Source organism: Cucumis sativus, chromosome 3 (assembly GCF_000004075.3).
Source record: "Cucumis sativus cultivar 9930 chromosome 3, Cucumber_9930_V3, whole genome shotgun sequence".
Classification (NCBI taxonomy): Eukaryota; Viridiplantae; Streptophyta; class Magnoliopsida; order Cucurbitales; family Cucurbitaceae; genus Cucumis; species Cucumis sativus.
In genome coordinates, this window is record NC_026657.2 from 11133204 (window position 1) to 11146559 (window position 13356).

The window sequence follows — 13356 nt, forward strand, 5'->3', positions numbered from 1 at the left end:
AACAGCAATGACAATGTTCAACAAAATTCATTATCCAACTCTTTAACAAAAAACTACATTACTCATTACTCTTCAACATCCAAAAAAACCAATGGTTAGTTAATACAACAAAAAGGGGAAGAGATCCTAAGGGGGGGAGGAGGAATAATAATAATGAACTAAGAGAATTTCACTCAATATTTGGGGAAAGATTTAACAAAATGGATGAAGAAGATACACTTCTGGGTCAGATTTTGCTGCTTTGGAACCTTTTTTTTCTTTTCTTTTTTTTTTGCTCTTATTGTTCTTTCTGATCATAACGACAATGGTTATTTCAAGCATAAACAGAGCCACAAGATAAAGCCATCAGAAGCACAGCAGCTTGTTCTTCTTCTCCTAACTTCTTCCTTTGTCTTTCAACAGTAGATCTCTGCATCAAAACTTCTCTACCCAAAGCCAAAAGCCTTTGTTTCAAACTATCTCTGAACTTACTATTACTACTTATATTACTGCTCTTTTTGTTCTTCTTATCTTCAACAACTCCTTTGCTCAACCCTAAAATCGCTCTTCTCTTCTTCCTACTTCTGATCCCACACGCATTGCAAAGAGACTGAAAAATCAGAAGAAGAAAAAACAAACAGAAATCAGAGATTTGAATCAACAAAAACACGCTCTAGGTCTATTAAACTTCAGATCAATCAATGAAAGATCACCTTAGGACCAGCCGGGCCGCCTCTCCATAAAGGGGTTTTCGAAGTACCACAGTCGGCACAAGTCTTCTTGTTTTGCTCATTCACTTGACTCTCCTCCGACGAAACCCCGCTAGAGTTCTTCCCGGACATGTCCTCCGACTCGGATCCCTGGACCATTAACAAACACTGATTAGAAACCATCAAAATCAGAAGTAATCAGCAAAAACAGAGGTTAGTACTCACTCTATCACTCGGATCCATCATCATACACCCACTACTAAAGAGATCTAAGAGAAACCCAGATTCCAGGAACACAAAACTCGAAGTGGGTAGTGAGTGAAAGGATCAGAGAGCACAGAATCAAAGAGTAAGTAAGTGGGAAACCCTGGATCAGAAACAGAGGAAGAGAGTGGGGAAAGGAGATCAGAGAAGAAAAGGGGATCTGAGAAGGAAGGAAGAAATGAAACCCAGAAGAGGAAATCAATGGTGGAAAGAAAAGGGATAAGAAAGAGATAAGATTAGAGAGAAAGAGGGAATGGAGTGAAGAGAAAGACTGGGTTGGGGTTGGGTATTCAGAAAACCGAGGGAAAAGGAAAGATTGAAAGGAAAAAGAAGGGGGGAAAGAAGTTGAGAGAGAGGGAGAAAGGAAGAATGATGAAAATGGGAATCTCAATCAAACCGACACAAATGCAGTGGCCGCAAGCGGATCTGAAAATCCCTATCTTAAATATATACAACCACAGAGAGGAGAAGAGAAGGGTGGGGGGAGGGAGGGAGGGAGAGGGAAACCCTAGCTACCTCTTTCTCTGCTGTTTTTTAGTAGAGGAATAGACCAAAATACCCCTGCCCGAAAAAACCCTTCTCCCCGCCAAAAAGTTCCCCCAAATCAACAAAAAGGGCGCCATCTCCATTCTCCACTCCCCCTCCCGCCTCCCGCCTCCCTCCTCTTTTTTCTCCCATCTTTACCCTTTCCATTCTTTTCTTTTTTCAAAACAAAATTATTAAATCCAAATAACTTTTTCATTTCAAAAATTAACAAACAACTATATGCCCTCAATTTTCTACATAATAACAACTTCAACTTATTATCCACTTTCTTTTTACATATTATTAAATTCTCATCCATGTATTTTATATGGATCAATATTTTTTATACTGTATAAAAAGACTATAATTCCTTAGTACTTAATACATAAATAAAGATTATAATTCCATCTCTAAACCTTGGTTGACCTACCTAATCATCCATCCATTGTAATGTAAAGCTAAATCTAATAACTAAGCATAAAGCTAACATTTTGAACCATGAAAAGAAAAAAAGATATGATTAGAAAATGTAAATAAATAAATTTGGTATTTAAATGAAATTAAAGAAATATTAGAATAGAAGAAAAAAAAGGGGAGCAATCATACGGTCCTTGACCAATAATAGAAATGGTAACTTTACATCTAGACCGTCTGATTAGTAATTAGTCAACGTGGGCACACCTTTTGGCATTTGAATTTGGCGGCAACTTTGAATGTTTTCTTTCAAAATTAAAAATAGTGTATTTATTGTTTTTGGACCAAAGTAGATTTGAGAAAATATGTGATTGAAAAACCACCACTCAATCATTTTTCTTTTTTCTTTTTGTGTGTGTGTGTGATCATTAATAAGTGGTGATCTTATAACCAAGTTGCTTAATTAACAACACAAATTCAACCACATAAAAAAAACTAGATTGTGTTGTTTTTCTTTTATCTCTAATTAATCTGAATCAATCAACTATGATTCAATAATTGTTGCAGTAAAGTACAAAAAGTTGATAAAGTTATCTCTTTAATACATATACATGTCATTACTCTATGGCATCGAAGATTTGAGTGTCAAAACCTTTCAAAAAGGATAGAAAATTCATATGTAATGACATAGACATATTTATAATTTTTATGGTTTTTTTTTTAATAAAAATAGATGTCTCCTCAGTTTTTTAGTAATTAATATAAAAGGCTAGATTACTATTAAAAAATATTTGATTAGACTGTAGGGTGGTGAAATTAAGAGATTTGAATGCAACTTAAATTAAATCTCGTTAACTATAAATATATATATTTTTTTAAAACTATACATAGACATAAAATTCCTAAACCGGATCATATTTACCTTTCTTAATTCATCTAACTAAATGAAGATATAAAAAAAATGTACGAGAGTATGTATTTATCACTAGAACTAGATCCCTACAAAGTACAAGTTTATGATTATTAGGAATCTCTAAAATGTAAAGGATAGATTCAAAGTGACAAGAATAATAATATGGAAGAAGGAAACCACTACAGAAAAGCCATGATGTATGTATTCGTTCTACCTTATTAATTGTTCTGATTCGTCATTTCTTAAATTATATTTGAATTTTGAGGTAAAATATATTTTTTAATATATATATATTAATAATAATAAAACTTTATGAAATTGTTGGAAAAAAAACCCTTTTTAGAGTTTGAACAAAAAAAAAAAAGAGTAATGATATGGTGAACAGTGTTATCAATAAAAAAAATGAATGAACGGTAAGAGTTAAATAATTTCATACATAAAAGAATGAGTTTTACATCACATGCCATTAAAACCTTCCAAATGAAGCCAATTTATGTAAGAAAAACTTGAGATTCAAAGTTGAATTTTAAAGTGAAGAAGTTTGTTATCGAGTAATCGATGAGGGATGTTTGTAAAAATAACAAAAAAATATTATGATGATAGAGTATATGCCACTACATTTTTTAAATTGTAAAAGTAATAAATTTAAAAGCGAAAAAAAATTATCATCTAATACAATTTCTATTAAAAGTAAACTTACTTGTTTTGCTATTTATTTTTCTATTAATGTTTTTAAAACATAAATCAAGTCTGGAAAACTAAATAAAATAGATAACTTTTGTTTTTATTGATAGAATGCTATGGTTTTTCTTTTTTAAGATGAAAATATTTTGTTAAACAAAAACAAACACGAATTTAAATAACTAAAGTTGAAACTTATGAAAATTCAAATGAAGAATTGAAGTTTAGTTCAAAAGTTAGAGCTTACTCTATTGTGTAATTTTGATATATGTGTGTACATTTCTTCTTATGTTGACATAAAATAATCCAATCTATTACATAAACACAAGGCATGAGAGATTACATGTTGTTTGGATTCTCTAAATAACTTTTTTTTTTCAAAGTGATTTAAATTTTAAACACTTTTTTTTTTAAATATTGATTAATTTTTGTTAAAAGCAAGTATGAAAATTGGTGTAAATGGCAATTTTTTAAAATATTTATCAAATATAACATAATTTCATATTTCATCAATGACATATACTGATTTACTTTTATGCGTCTAATTAAGATCATTGGTACACAACACTCGTAAAAATCTATTGGTAATAAATCTTAAATTTTGCTATATTTGAAATTGGCCAGAAAATACATATACTTATATGTTTGATTACTTTTTATACAAAAGTTTATTTGACATATTTTATTACTCAAACTGTTTCTATGTCAAATTATTATAAAATATGACTAGTAATTAGCATTATGATCTTATAAGTTCAGTTTGTTGCTGGGGGCCTTACCAAGATTCCAAACCAACCTTCCCAACTTACCCGACCTTTCCAACTTTCCAAACCCAACCTTTTGGATTTCTTAATTTCTGAATTTCGGTCTTTTAGTTTTGGTGGTTTTGGATTGTTGTTATGTTGGTCTTAAGTATAGGAGAACGTATTCATCATTGAAGCTAGCCATTCCCAAAGTTGGTTGCATATGAGGTGGTTGTTTTCAAACTTAGTCATATAAGTTGGTTGCCAAAAATAGTATTTAAAAGGTGTCAATGATGTTTATTTACAGAGTTAAATGGTGGTGGTTGTTAGCAGTAGTCATCATCAAAGTCGACCATCCACCATGTGTAATGCTAGGTAGAGATAACCATATACGGAGAGAAGTTGTGTGGAGGGCTTTTTGATAACTTTCATATACTATGAAATATGAATATTAGAGAGATTAACTATTAACATCATAATCTATGAAAACAATAATATACCCTAATCTCGGACAACATCAATGAAAACAATAACTTATTTTATTTGGTGTATGAGAATTACATCATAATCCACCAATAATAATTCCTATATTCAATTCTCACGAGTTCGATATATCATTTTTTTTTGTTGCTAAAATATATACAATAACTACACCAACCATTTTGAAGAAGAAAAATTAGTGACATCATAGATTCACAGGCAACAAAAAATTGAGAAAGAGAAAAAAGTCCTGGAAAAAAACGTGTTTGCAAAAAGAAAAGAATGTAAATAATTGAATTTAAAAAGAAAATTATAAAGTTTTCAACAATTTATGACCATGGTGTTGACCATCATTAAATACAAATAATTAAGTGAAACTTTTTATAGATAACACAAAAATCTATTTACAAAATAAAATAAAACTTAAATGAGTTTATATCAATTTTGGTATATTCATTAAAATATTTCGTGATCTATAATAATTCGTTCTATAAGTAATTCACATCTCACCTTTATTTAATAAATAGAATATACATAACTATCCAAAATATTTTATAGACTTGTATCATTGATAGACTCGTATGATCTATCGATACTAATTTTTACAACATGATCTATCAGTAATAGCGTCTATCACTGATAGAATTTGACAAATTTTGCTATATTTACAATTTTTTAAAATATTACTATATACTTAATAATTTTGAATTTAATGCTAAATTTGCCATTATCCAATATTTTCTAACCTTTACTCAATCGGATGTCTCTGTAACTCAGAAATTTCAAGTTGGTATCTAGGCCCAGTCGGCCCAATGCAATCAGGTTGGCTTTATATTTTCCGGTCCATTGTAATGTTCATCAATTTTTCAACTATTTTTTTTCTCTTATAGTGGTCAATAATATTTTCTAATTTAGACTAGATCAGCTTAATTAAATTTCAATTCAGCATCTCCAAATCAACTCATTGTTTTCTTTAGGTAAAAATTTTCAAAACAATAACTTACTTATTGACACATAACTCAATAGATAAGATATCAATTATCATCTCAAAAGTCGATAATTCAATCTTCTTAAAATAACAAATTGGATGTAATAAATGCAACACGTAACTATAACAAGCAATATCGGTTATTGATTGTAGAGTTGTATATCTCTATATATTCCCACTTACAATTGAAGTACAACAACACACGATTGAAACCATTAAGATTGTTTTTTTTCATTCAAAATCACTGCTACAAGCACACATATCCAAGAAGAAATGACAAAAAGGAGGTGATAAAGAAATTAAAATGCTACAAATATGTCATCTTGGCATTGTTTCAAAACACACCACAAAAAAGTTATTGCTTAGTAGACGCTAGAAAAGTCCCAGAAGAAGAGTGAATGAAATGGACACCAAGCTTGGGATCTGACTGACAAAGCTTATTTGCAAGCTGAGGCTTCAAAATGAGGGATGACAACAAAAACAATGGACCAAGTAGCAATAGTAATAGAAGAATTACTATCACGATAAATAGGCGTAAGATCTGGTAAATCTCCATCTTCTGTGGTTTCCAATAGATTTCCATTCAAAAGCACTGTTGAACTTCTAACTAACCCATTATTTGGAATCAAATGATATTCTTCCCTTTGACTTGCCTTATCAGCCAAACTCGTGCTCATCATGTTGTTTTCAATGTCAACTGTGAACTCCGTTTCATTGCTTAGATTAATGAAAAGCATGGTTACACCACTCTACATTAACATGATAATTCAATTATAATAATCAATACTAGTGTTACCAATACCAGTAATAACAATGAAGAAGTAAAGAAATATGCTTCTTACTCTTTCTTTACTGCAATGAGCATAAGTACGCAAATAAGAAGAGACGTTATTGTCAACTTTGAGAACACCGGATCCCATAAGTCGGTGAAAGAGAAGAGCTCTGGAAAAAAGAACAAAATACACGAGAAAAACACATTTTACGAGTGTGTTGAGAAATGTAGCAGAGTTGTGAATTTTGAAGAGTAGCTTACCCGTAGTAATCTGGAGAAGGGGCTAGAGTATGGGGTAAGAGAATACCATAAAATCCACCTACTAAAGTTTGTCTACAATATACTTTGGTATTGTACAAAGCAGCCATTGCAAGTTGATCTATGTACCTATTTAATTCATTAATTCGAATTATTAAAGTAACTTTTCTCTAAACAATATCGAGTTAAAAATAAATAATTACCAAAATCCATCAACAAATGTATTAGAAATATAAGGACTGCCACCATGAAAGGTTCCACCAGCTTCTCCAACCCAAGCAACAGACCAAGGGGCATCGTTTTCGACTATGTTCTTAAGTTGTTGGAAATCCTTTGATTCTTTGCTAAGATAGTTAGGATCCACAAAATTATTGATTACCTTAGGGTCATCTCCTAGAAAAACCACAAATGTAGTTTGATCACAATCTCATTATTCAAGTACTTAATAATAGTTTCAACTCTAGATGTATCCAAAGGTATGAAAATAGTCGTTGACGAACCTGCACCCATATTATATATGTGATGAGTGAGAATGTCTACAATGCCTGGACCTGTTCCATTAACAAAATCTTTATACCATGGGGCATAAAAAAATGCACTTGGGGCTGCTATCGATGCCTTTTGTTGGGAGTTATTGTACAAACGATCAATAATTTCCCTAAGCTTGATCAAATCCTTTTCATATTGTGCAGAAGTAACATTTGCCCCGATACTATTATGACCAACCATTTCATTACCTGACACAATATATACATATACCTAAGTTCCATAATACTCAAACAAGAGAGAAATTAACCGCTCAGTATGTACATTATTTGAACTCACCGAACTCCCATGAATTGATTCGATAATTCTTCTCAATCGTGTATTGAATAAATGCCTCTGCATTAGTGTAGTTCCAATCCCCTTCCCATTGCAATCCTGTAGTATGGTGCCTTCCCAGGAGGGCATTCAAGCCAAAAGTCACTATTGCCCTGTATGTTTATCAAGAAAAACACTAAGTAATTACAAACTATTTGTAAAAAAAAAGGGATCAAGTTTGTAAAGTTTGTCTAAACTGCAGTAATTGAATCAGAATGCACATGCATAGTTATTTTCGAGAGGGTAAAAGAGATAATAACACATACCCTGTCTTGTTGAAAAATTGGTTCAAATCATCCCACCGTTCCATAGACAAACAACCATCGCTGATTTGAAACAATGCAGAGCTATTTCTTGCAAATTGAGGGCAATTGCCCTTGAAGCTCCCAACATCATAAATCAATTTGTCTTGCAAAGAGCCTCCTACTCTAATCCTAAGAGTCTTGAAAGCTAATGAAACATTATATCATACCCAAACAAATTAGTAAAAATTGGATTATAACGTTTTTGCTATGTAAAGACATTATTGTAAAGAGATTAAGAAAAGAATATACCTTGCACAGCCTTGGTAAGTGTAGGAAGAGACAAGTTCTTGGTATAGAAAAAAAAAAAGTGTTACTAAAAATAAAATACAACAACAACACAAATCTATAAAAATACTCACCAAAATGAGTGCTGATGCATTTCCATCCCAAAGACAAGGAAGTGTAGAACACTCATTAAAAGGCCAATAATCAATAGTCATACAAATATAATTCTCATCTGTTTGTGCTTTTCTTATAGTTCCATCTACCACAATTTTACCCATCGTAACATTCTTACCATAAATTATTGGAATAAAAGCAACCAAAAATATCAAAACAAATTGCCCTCCCTTCATTGTTTGAATCCAAATTCTGCCAAAAAAAAAAATTATAAAAATTAGTTTAATATATTTATATATATACAAAGTTTGGGATAAAGAAATAAAGAACTCTAAAAGCTTAAAAGCAACGTACAAGAGATTTCTACAATTAGAAATTGGGTATTAGAAAAGAAAAGAAACGGATGGTAAAACAATGTGGAAGAAGATAATGCTTCTAATTCTACTGTTTTTCTTTTCTCAACCGCATAACAAGGATAATAAATAAGAATAAGAATTATAATGGTGGTTTAAACCAAATATCTTAGCTTGTTTAATGATGTTGGTGTATTTGAAAACATTTTATGATTATAACTTTTGAATGCATTTGACAAATTAGGATTGGACCCATACTTTTGGAGCTGTTGGGGATGAAAAAGGTATGTGGATGGGCTTTCCATCTTCACCAAACGACAAAAACCATCTTCGCCAAGGAATTTGAGGGCACTCATTGAAGCTCAACAGACATATATACAATATATAGTTATTATGCTCTTCTTCTAGCTCCATCAATCACAATTCTACACCCCTTATAACATTTTCACTCTAAATTTTTTGAATAAAAGCTACCAAAATTGTGTATCAAAATAAGATTTCCATCCCTTGTTTGAATCACCTATGATATTTGAGAATAATGATGATGAGACCAATTTAGGAAGAATTTATATCATTTGAGTGCCTAACCATTTTGTCAAAAATCTTATTATTTTTTAACTTTAACATAAATTTCTGCTTCTTTTTTATTCATTCTCTTTAAGTATTTCTATATATGTTTGTATTGAAAATTTTGTTTTCCCCCTAATTTATAGGAACGAATCAAACATTATTCATTTTTTAAAAGCAACAAACTAAAAAATAACAAAAAGTAGAATTGAGAAGAACAAACATCAAAATATTACTTAACCTATTATATACAAATTTTTTTTTCTTTTCTTTTCTTTTTTTTTATAAAAAACAATCTCTTTCATCCAAAAAGAGAGAAGAAAAAAGAAAAAAAATGTTTTAAGCAGAGAGTTTGCAAAAAGGGGCAGTAGATTGAAGCAGAGACCAGAAAGGAGCCCGCTCTTGATGGTGTTGGCTATGTCTTATTACAGGGTCCTCTCTTGCGATGGGCGGCATTGGCTGCAGCGGTGGCGACGACAATGACCGCGGTGGTGAACTGTGGATATGGTAACTTTCCAATACCTCTCTTCTCACATTTTCTTGCTGTTCAAACATTCTCTGTGCTCGGACCGCGGTCATGTAGAGACCGGCGGCAAGGAAGACTGTGGCCAATTGAAAAACTCCGGCAGCTGAGAACAAACCTTCTTTGATCACCAAACAGCTTTCTTTTGGAGTTGACCAATTGTTAAGATGCCCTGACTCCACACTCAATCCTATTAACAATAAAATTTCTCCAACTGCAAAACTTATCCTGTCATTGTAAATTAAATCACCCCATTACATATTTAAAGAAAAAAACTTCTACACGGGTACAATAGGTAAAACTTTACGAGATACATCATTGTTACATTACTCCTCTTATTATGGATTGAAATATAATCAACTCACACAGTAAAGCAGTATATAGTTGGGTTATGATAAATTTAAAATTTTATGAAAAAACTAAAGTGGAAAAATTGGTGAGTTTAAGGGAATAAATGGAAAATGGAGTTATGATTAGTTGTTTTGATAATTTACCATGTTGAAACGAAGAAGAAAGCAGCTTGAAAGGTTAGAGATTTGGAAGTTGCAAAAGAAGGATCCCAAGCAATGAGAGCAGGAGGAGCTGACTTACTCACTGCAATCAACACATACAAATGTTGCACCACCATCATCACCGCCATCCCCAGAAACGCGCTCGCCGTGCACAGCAGCGGTGTCTTCCCGCTGCCGCTATACGAGCATCTCCTTTTTTCCTTATTATTTTCATCTATACCCATCCATATCACCTATCAAGTATGAACAAAAAAGAAAAACAAAAATCCTAAAGACAATTAAATGCAAACAAGGTTGTACCAAAACAGAAAAAAAAATTACTATATACATCTAGAATTATTACAATATTTAATTTCCACACTACAATTAATCGCTTAATTCAATCGTCGTATAAAATGCATGTATTATCAACCTCAAAGTTGATTCCCACCCACCTAAAAAAGAACACACTGCTGCACACATATAGACACAAGGTCTTGTAGATAACACAAAGCATTCAAAATTAAGTTTAAAATGGTCAATATCATCATATAGAGTTAATTTGGTACCTGAGAACGAGTGGTCTCAGCAATGAGGCAAAGAATGAAGCAACATAGACCACAGAGAATGGTCAAAATGATAAGAAAAGTACCCATTTTGCTGCCCAATTCAGAGCTCTTTGGACTTGGAAGAAGATCATCATGTGTGACAGCCATGTTTTTTTTTCTTCTTCCCATTAAAAATTTTGGTTTGTTTTGACCAAAATGGAAGTTTGTGTTTTTAAAAACATTATATATATTATTACAAAGAAAAGAAAAGGAAGAAGAGAGATAGAACACAAGAACACGCAGAGAATTGAATTACAGAATTGCTTCCACCAAAGGTTGCTTAAAAGCTACAAGATTCTTTAATCCCAATTAAGCTTATATCCAAAGAAATTCACACACATTTTTATTCCTATATCTTAAATTCCTCGTGAAGGAAGAAAAATCAAATCTACACATATTTAAAAGTAGAAGCTTTTGTGATTTTTTTTTCTAAAGATGTTTGGGGAAATTAAAACCATCGATCGTAATTTTTTAGAAAGTTTACAAAAATTTAAAGGAAAAAAAAAATGTTGACCTTCTTTATTACTTTACAAATTGCTTTTTTTGATTGATAATGAGTATTTTTATTCTAATTTAGTGCAAACCACAAGATTGGAATATGATTATTATTGGAACTAGAAGGAGCCACTATTCTCTATTAAAATTAAATGAATAAAAAAAAATCTATTATATTTGATATAATAAGTGTAGTGGATTTTATGATTTTATTCTAAATAATTTGCTAATTGTTTCTATTTTTTAAAAACAAAAATAAATAAGAAAAAATAGTTAACAAAGAGAGGCTGAATTACTACTAAAAAAAATCCAAAATTTCACCTTTTCTCCACCTAATCTCAATCAAATTATATTCCATACTGATAAACAAATAGAATTAGATTTGGTTAATGGGAATCTTTATGTTCCTTAATTTGCAAGAAGAGAACATACCAAAGTGCAGATTCCATAAATTACAAACTTCTTTAGAAGCTGATCACACAAATCAATGATTCTTCATCCTTCTTCCTACCAACCAACTCCCAGCAAAATTAACAACACCGCACCAAATAATTATAATGAATCCTGACAATAATCCCAATAACTCCAGATCATCAGCTTTTGATCCGGCCGCCACGACCGGCGGAATTCAACCGCCAACGAAGGCAGAGAAAAACCCAAACTCAAAAGCTTCCACTGCCACTGCCACCGCCACCGCGGCCTCCAATAACGTGGGGAAGGCTTTGGCAGAGAGAGCAGTTTATGGATCCCAACAGCGGCGGACAGGAAGAAGAAGAAGAAACCTCATCCATGAACATGGCGCCACTCGGTTGCTTCCAAGTAGGCTTAGTAAAGTTTCTTTAGCTGATCATCATTATAATTCCTCACCCTCTGATTAATATTTTGTTGATAACATATATATAATATAAAGTTTGTTAATTAATCTTATAGTTTGTGTGTATAGCATTTATTATGTTTATATGGATTAGCATTAGTTTAGTTATGTTTCCCAACTTATTTTTCTCTTTTGAATGTTGATTAATGTACATATGTTGAAGTATTACAATTGTTGATCCATAAATTACTAACACAATTATTATTCGATTATCTTCTATTTCAAAATTAGAGACTTACTACTTTCATCTCTGTCCTAAGCTAAAAATTACTTTTATTTACTTAATACATTAATTTGCATGTTTTTTTGTTTTAATAATAACTAAACACTAATTTTTTATACGTGATAATTACAAATTTAACAATTACATTCCGAAACCTTTAAAAAAAATTATAAATATAATAAAATTTGTCAAATTCTATTAATTATAGAAGTCTACCATACTATATTGTAAATATTGGTTTATCGCTAACATACACAAGTCTACTAACGATAATTTTACTATATTTATAATTTTTTTAAACGTTAGTATTCTTCATTATTATCCCTAAGATGCACTCAATTCCGGTTACACTTTGACACCTAATTTAGATGAATCAAACTCATGGGAGATTGGATTGGCCCAACGTGAATTTCTTTGGTTAATAGGCTTATTGGGCCTAGGCCCTTGGGTATGGTAGTTTATCTCTCTTGTAGAAAAATGATCTAATAAATACATTCAAGTTTTAGTAAGTTTCTATATATGTAATATAAAAAGTTTAGTTAAATTTCCAATACTAAAAATAATTAAATGACTTTTGACAATGCATCCGAAACAATTGGATTGTTTAAACTTCAAATAACTTTTCATATTTTATGAATAAATTTTTACTTATTTTGAGTATCGATCTGAACATAATTCAACTAGTTAAGATATATATTATTGAGAAAAACATTATAAGTATATTTATTTATTTTATCATGTCTTAATTGAGTCAATAATCTCACTATCACGAGGTATGTTTTTGAAAAAGAATAGTAATTGAATAGTACTATATCATAGATCTATTGGATTCGAAAAGTCAAAAGACCTATATTAAATATAAAATTGAACGTCTATAAACTTATTAGACACGTTTAAAGATTTAAAAACCAAATAGCGTACTCCACTCGTGATTTAATCTTCATTATCTTTTTTTTTTACTTTCTCTTTTTAAACTTTTCAAAAACTTGA

General features: G+C 31.2%; 3 protein-coding genes across 4 annotated transcripts; all 3 read right to left on the bottom strand.

Annotated features, from left to right (window-relative positions):
• On the bottom strand, window positions 1–1474 carry LOC101209503 (GATA transcription factor 16). The gene is made up of 3 exons (XM_004134187.3): window positions 915–1474; window positions 693–839; window positions 1–589 (listed from the first exon to the last, which is right to left on the bottom strand). The coding sequence occupies exons 1-3, from the start codon at window positions 936–938 to the stop codon at window positions 314–316; spliced, it is 447 nt and encodes a 148-aa protein (XP_004134235.1). The 5' UTR covers window positions 939–1474; the 3' UTR covers window positions 1–313.
• Window positions 1475–5821: 4347 nt separating this feature from the next.
• On the bottom strand, window positions 5822–8956 carry LOC101213640 (heparanase-like protein 2). Of its 2 annotated transcripts, none has more exons than XM_011652767.2 (10): window positions 8844–8956; window positions 8253–8484; window positions 8143–8179; window positions 7855–8038; window positions 7553–7701; window positions 7228–7464; window positions 6931–7120; window positions 6731–6856; window positions 6540–6639; window positions 5822–6446 (listed from the first exon to the last, which is right to left on the bottom strand). In XM_011652767.2, the coding sequence occupies exons 1-10, from the start codon at window positions 8939–8941 to the stop codon at window positions 6135–6137; spliced, it is 1665 nt and encodes a 554-aa protein (XP_011651069.1). In that variant the 5' UTR covers window positions 8942–8956; the 3' UTR covers window positions 5822–6134. The 2 variants fall into 2 exon arrangements, with proteins under 2 accessions (XP_011651069.1, XP_004134497.1); XM_004134449.3 differs by lacking the exon at window positions 8844–8956 and adding an exon at window positions 8587–8755 and having other exon boundaries at window positions 5904–6446.
• A 471-nt stretch (window positions 8957–9427) lies between these two features.
• On the bottom strand, window positions 9428–11031 carry LOC101213882 (protein MODIFYING WALL LIGNIN-1). The gene is made up of 3 exons (XM_004134450.3): window positions 10736–11031; window positions 10170–10420; window positions 9428–9903 (listed from the first exon to the last, which is right to left on the bottom strand). The coding sequence occupies exons 1-3, from the start codon at window positions 10901–10903 to the stop codon at window positions 9492–9494; spliced, it is 831 nt and encodes a 276-aa protein (XP_004134498.1). The 5' UTR covers window positions 10904–11031; the 3' UTR covers window positions 9428–9491.
• Window positions 11032–13356: the final 2325 nt, after the last annotated feature.

Bases quoted from the DNA above. Each gene is read 5' to 3' on its own strand.
- LOC101209503 (XM_004134187.3), bottom strand. From the start codon at position 938: ATGATGATGGATCCGAGTGATAGA. The intron at 840-914 runs GTGAGTACTAAC...TTAATGGTCCAG, and splicing joins TGATGGATCCGAGTGATAGA to GGATCCGAGTCGGAGGACAT. The intron at 590-692 runs GTGATCTTTCAT...CTGATTTTTCAG, and splicing joins GCGGCCCGGCTGGTCCTAAG to TCTCTTTGCAATGCGTGTGG.
- LOC101213640 (XM_011652767.2), bottom strand. From the start codon at position 8,941: ATGAGTGCCCTCAAATTCCTTGGCGAAGATGGTTTTTGTCGTTTGGTG. The intron at 6,857-6,930 runs GTAATTATTTAT...TGAATTAAATAG, and splicing joins ACATTTGTTGATGGATTTTG to GTACATAGATCAACTTGCAA. The intron at 6,640-6,730 runs GTAAGCTACTCT...TCTTTTTTCCAG, and splicing joins CCTTCTCCAGATTACTACGG to AGCTCTTCTCTTTCACCGAC.
- LOC101213882 (XM_004134450.3), bottom strand. From the start codon at position 10,903: ATGGGAAGAAGAAAAAAAAACATGGCTGTCACACATGATGATCTTCTT. The intron at 10,421-10,735 runs GTACCAAATTAA...CATACTTGATAG, and splicing joins CTGAGACCACTCGTTCTCAG to GTGATATGGATGGGTATAGA. The intron at 9,904-10,169 runs GTAAATTATCAA...TTACAATGACAG, and splicing joins TTCTTCTTCGTTTCAACATG to GATAAGTTTTGCAGTTGGAG.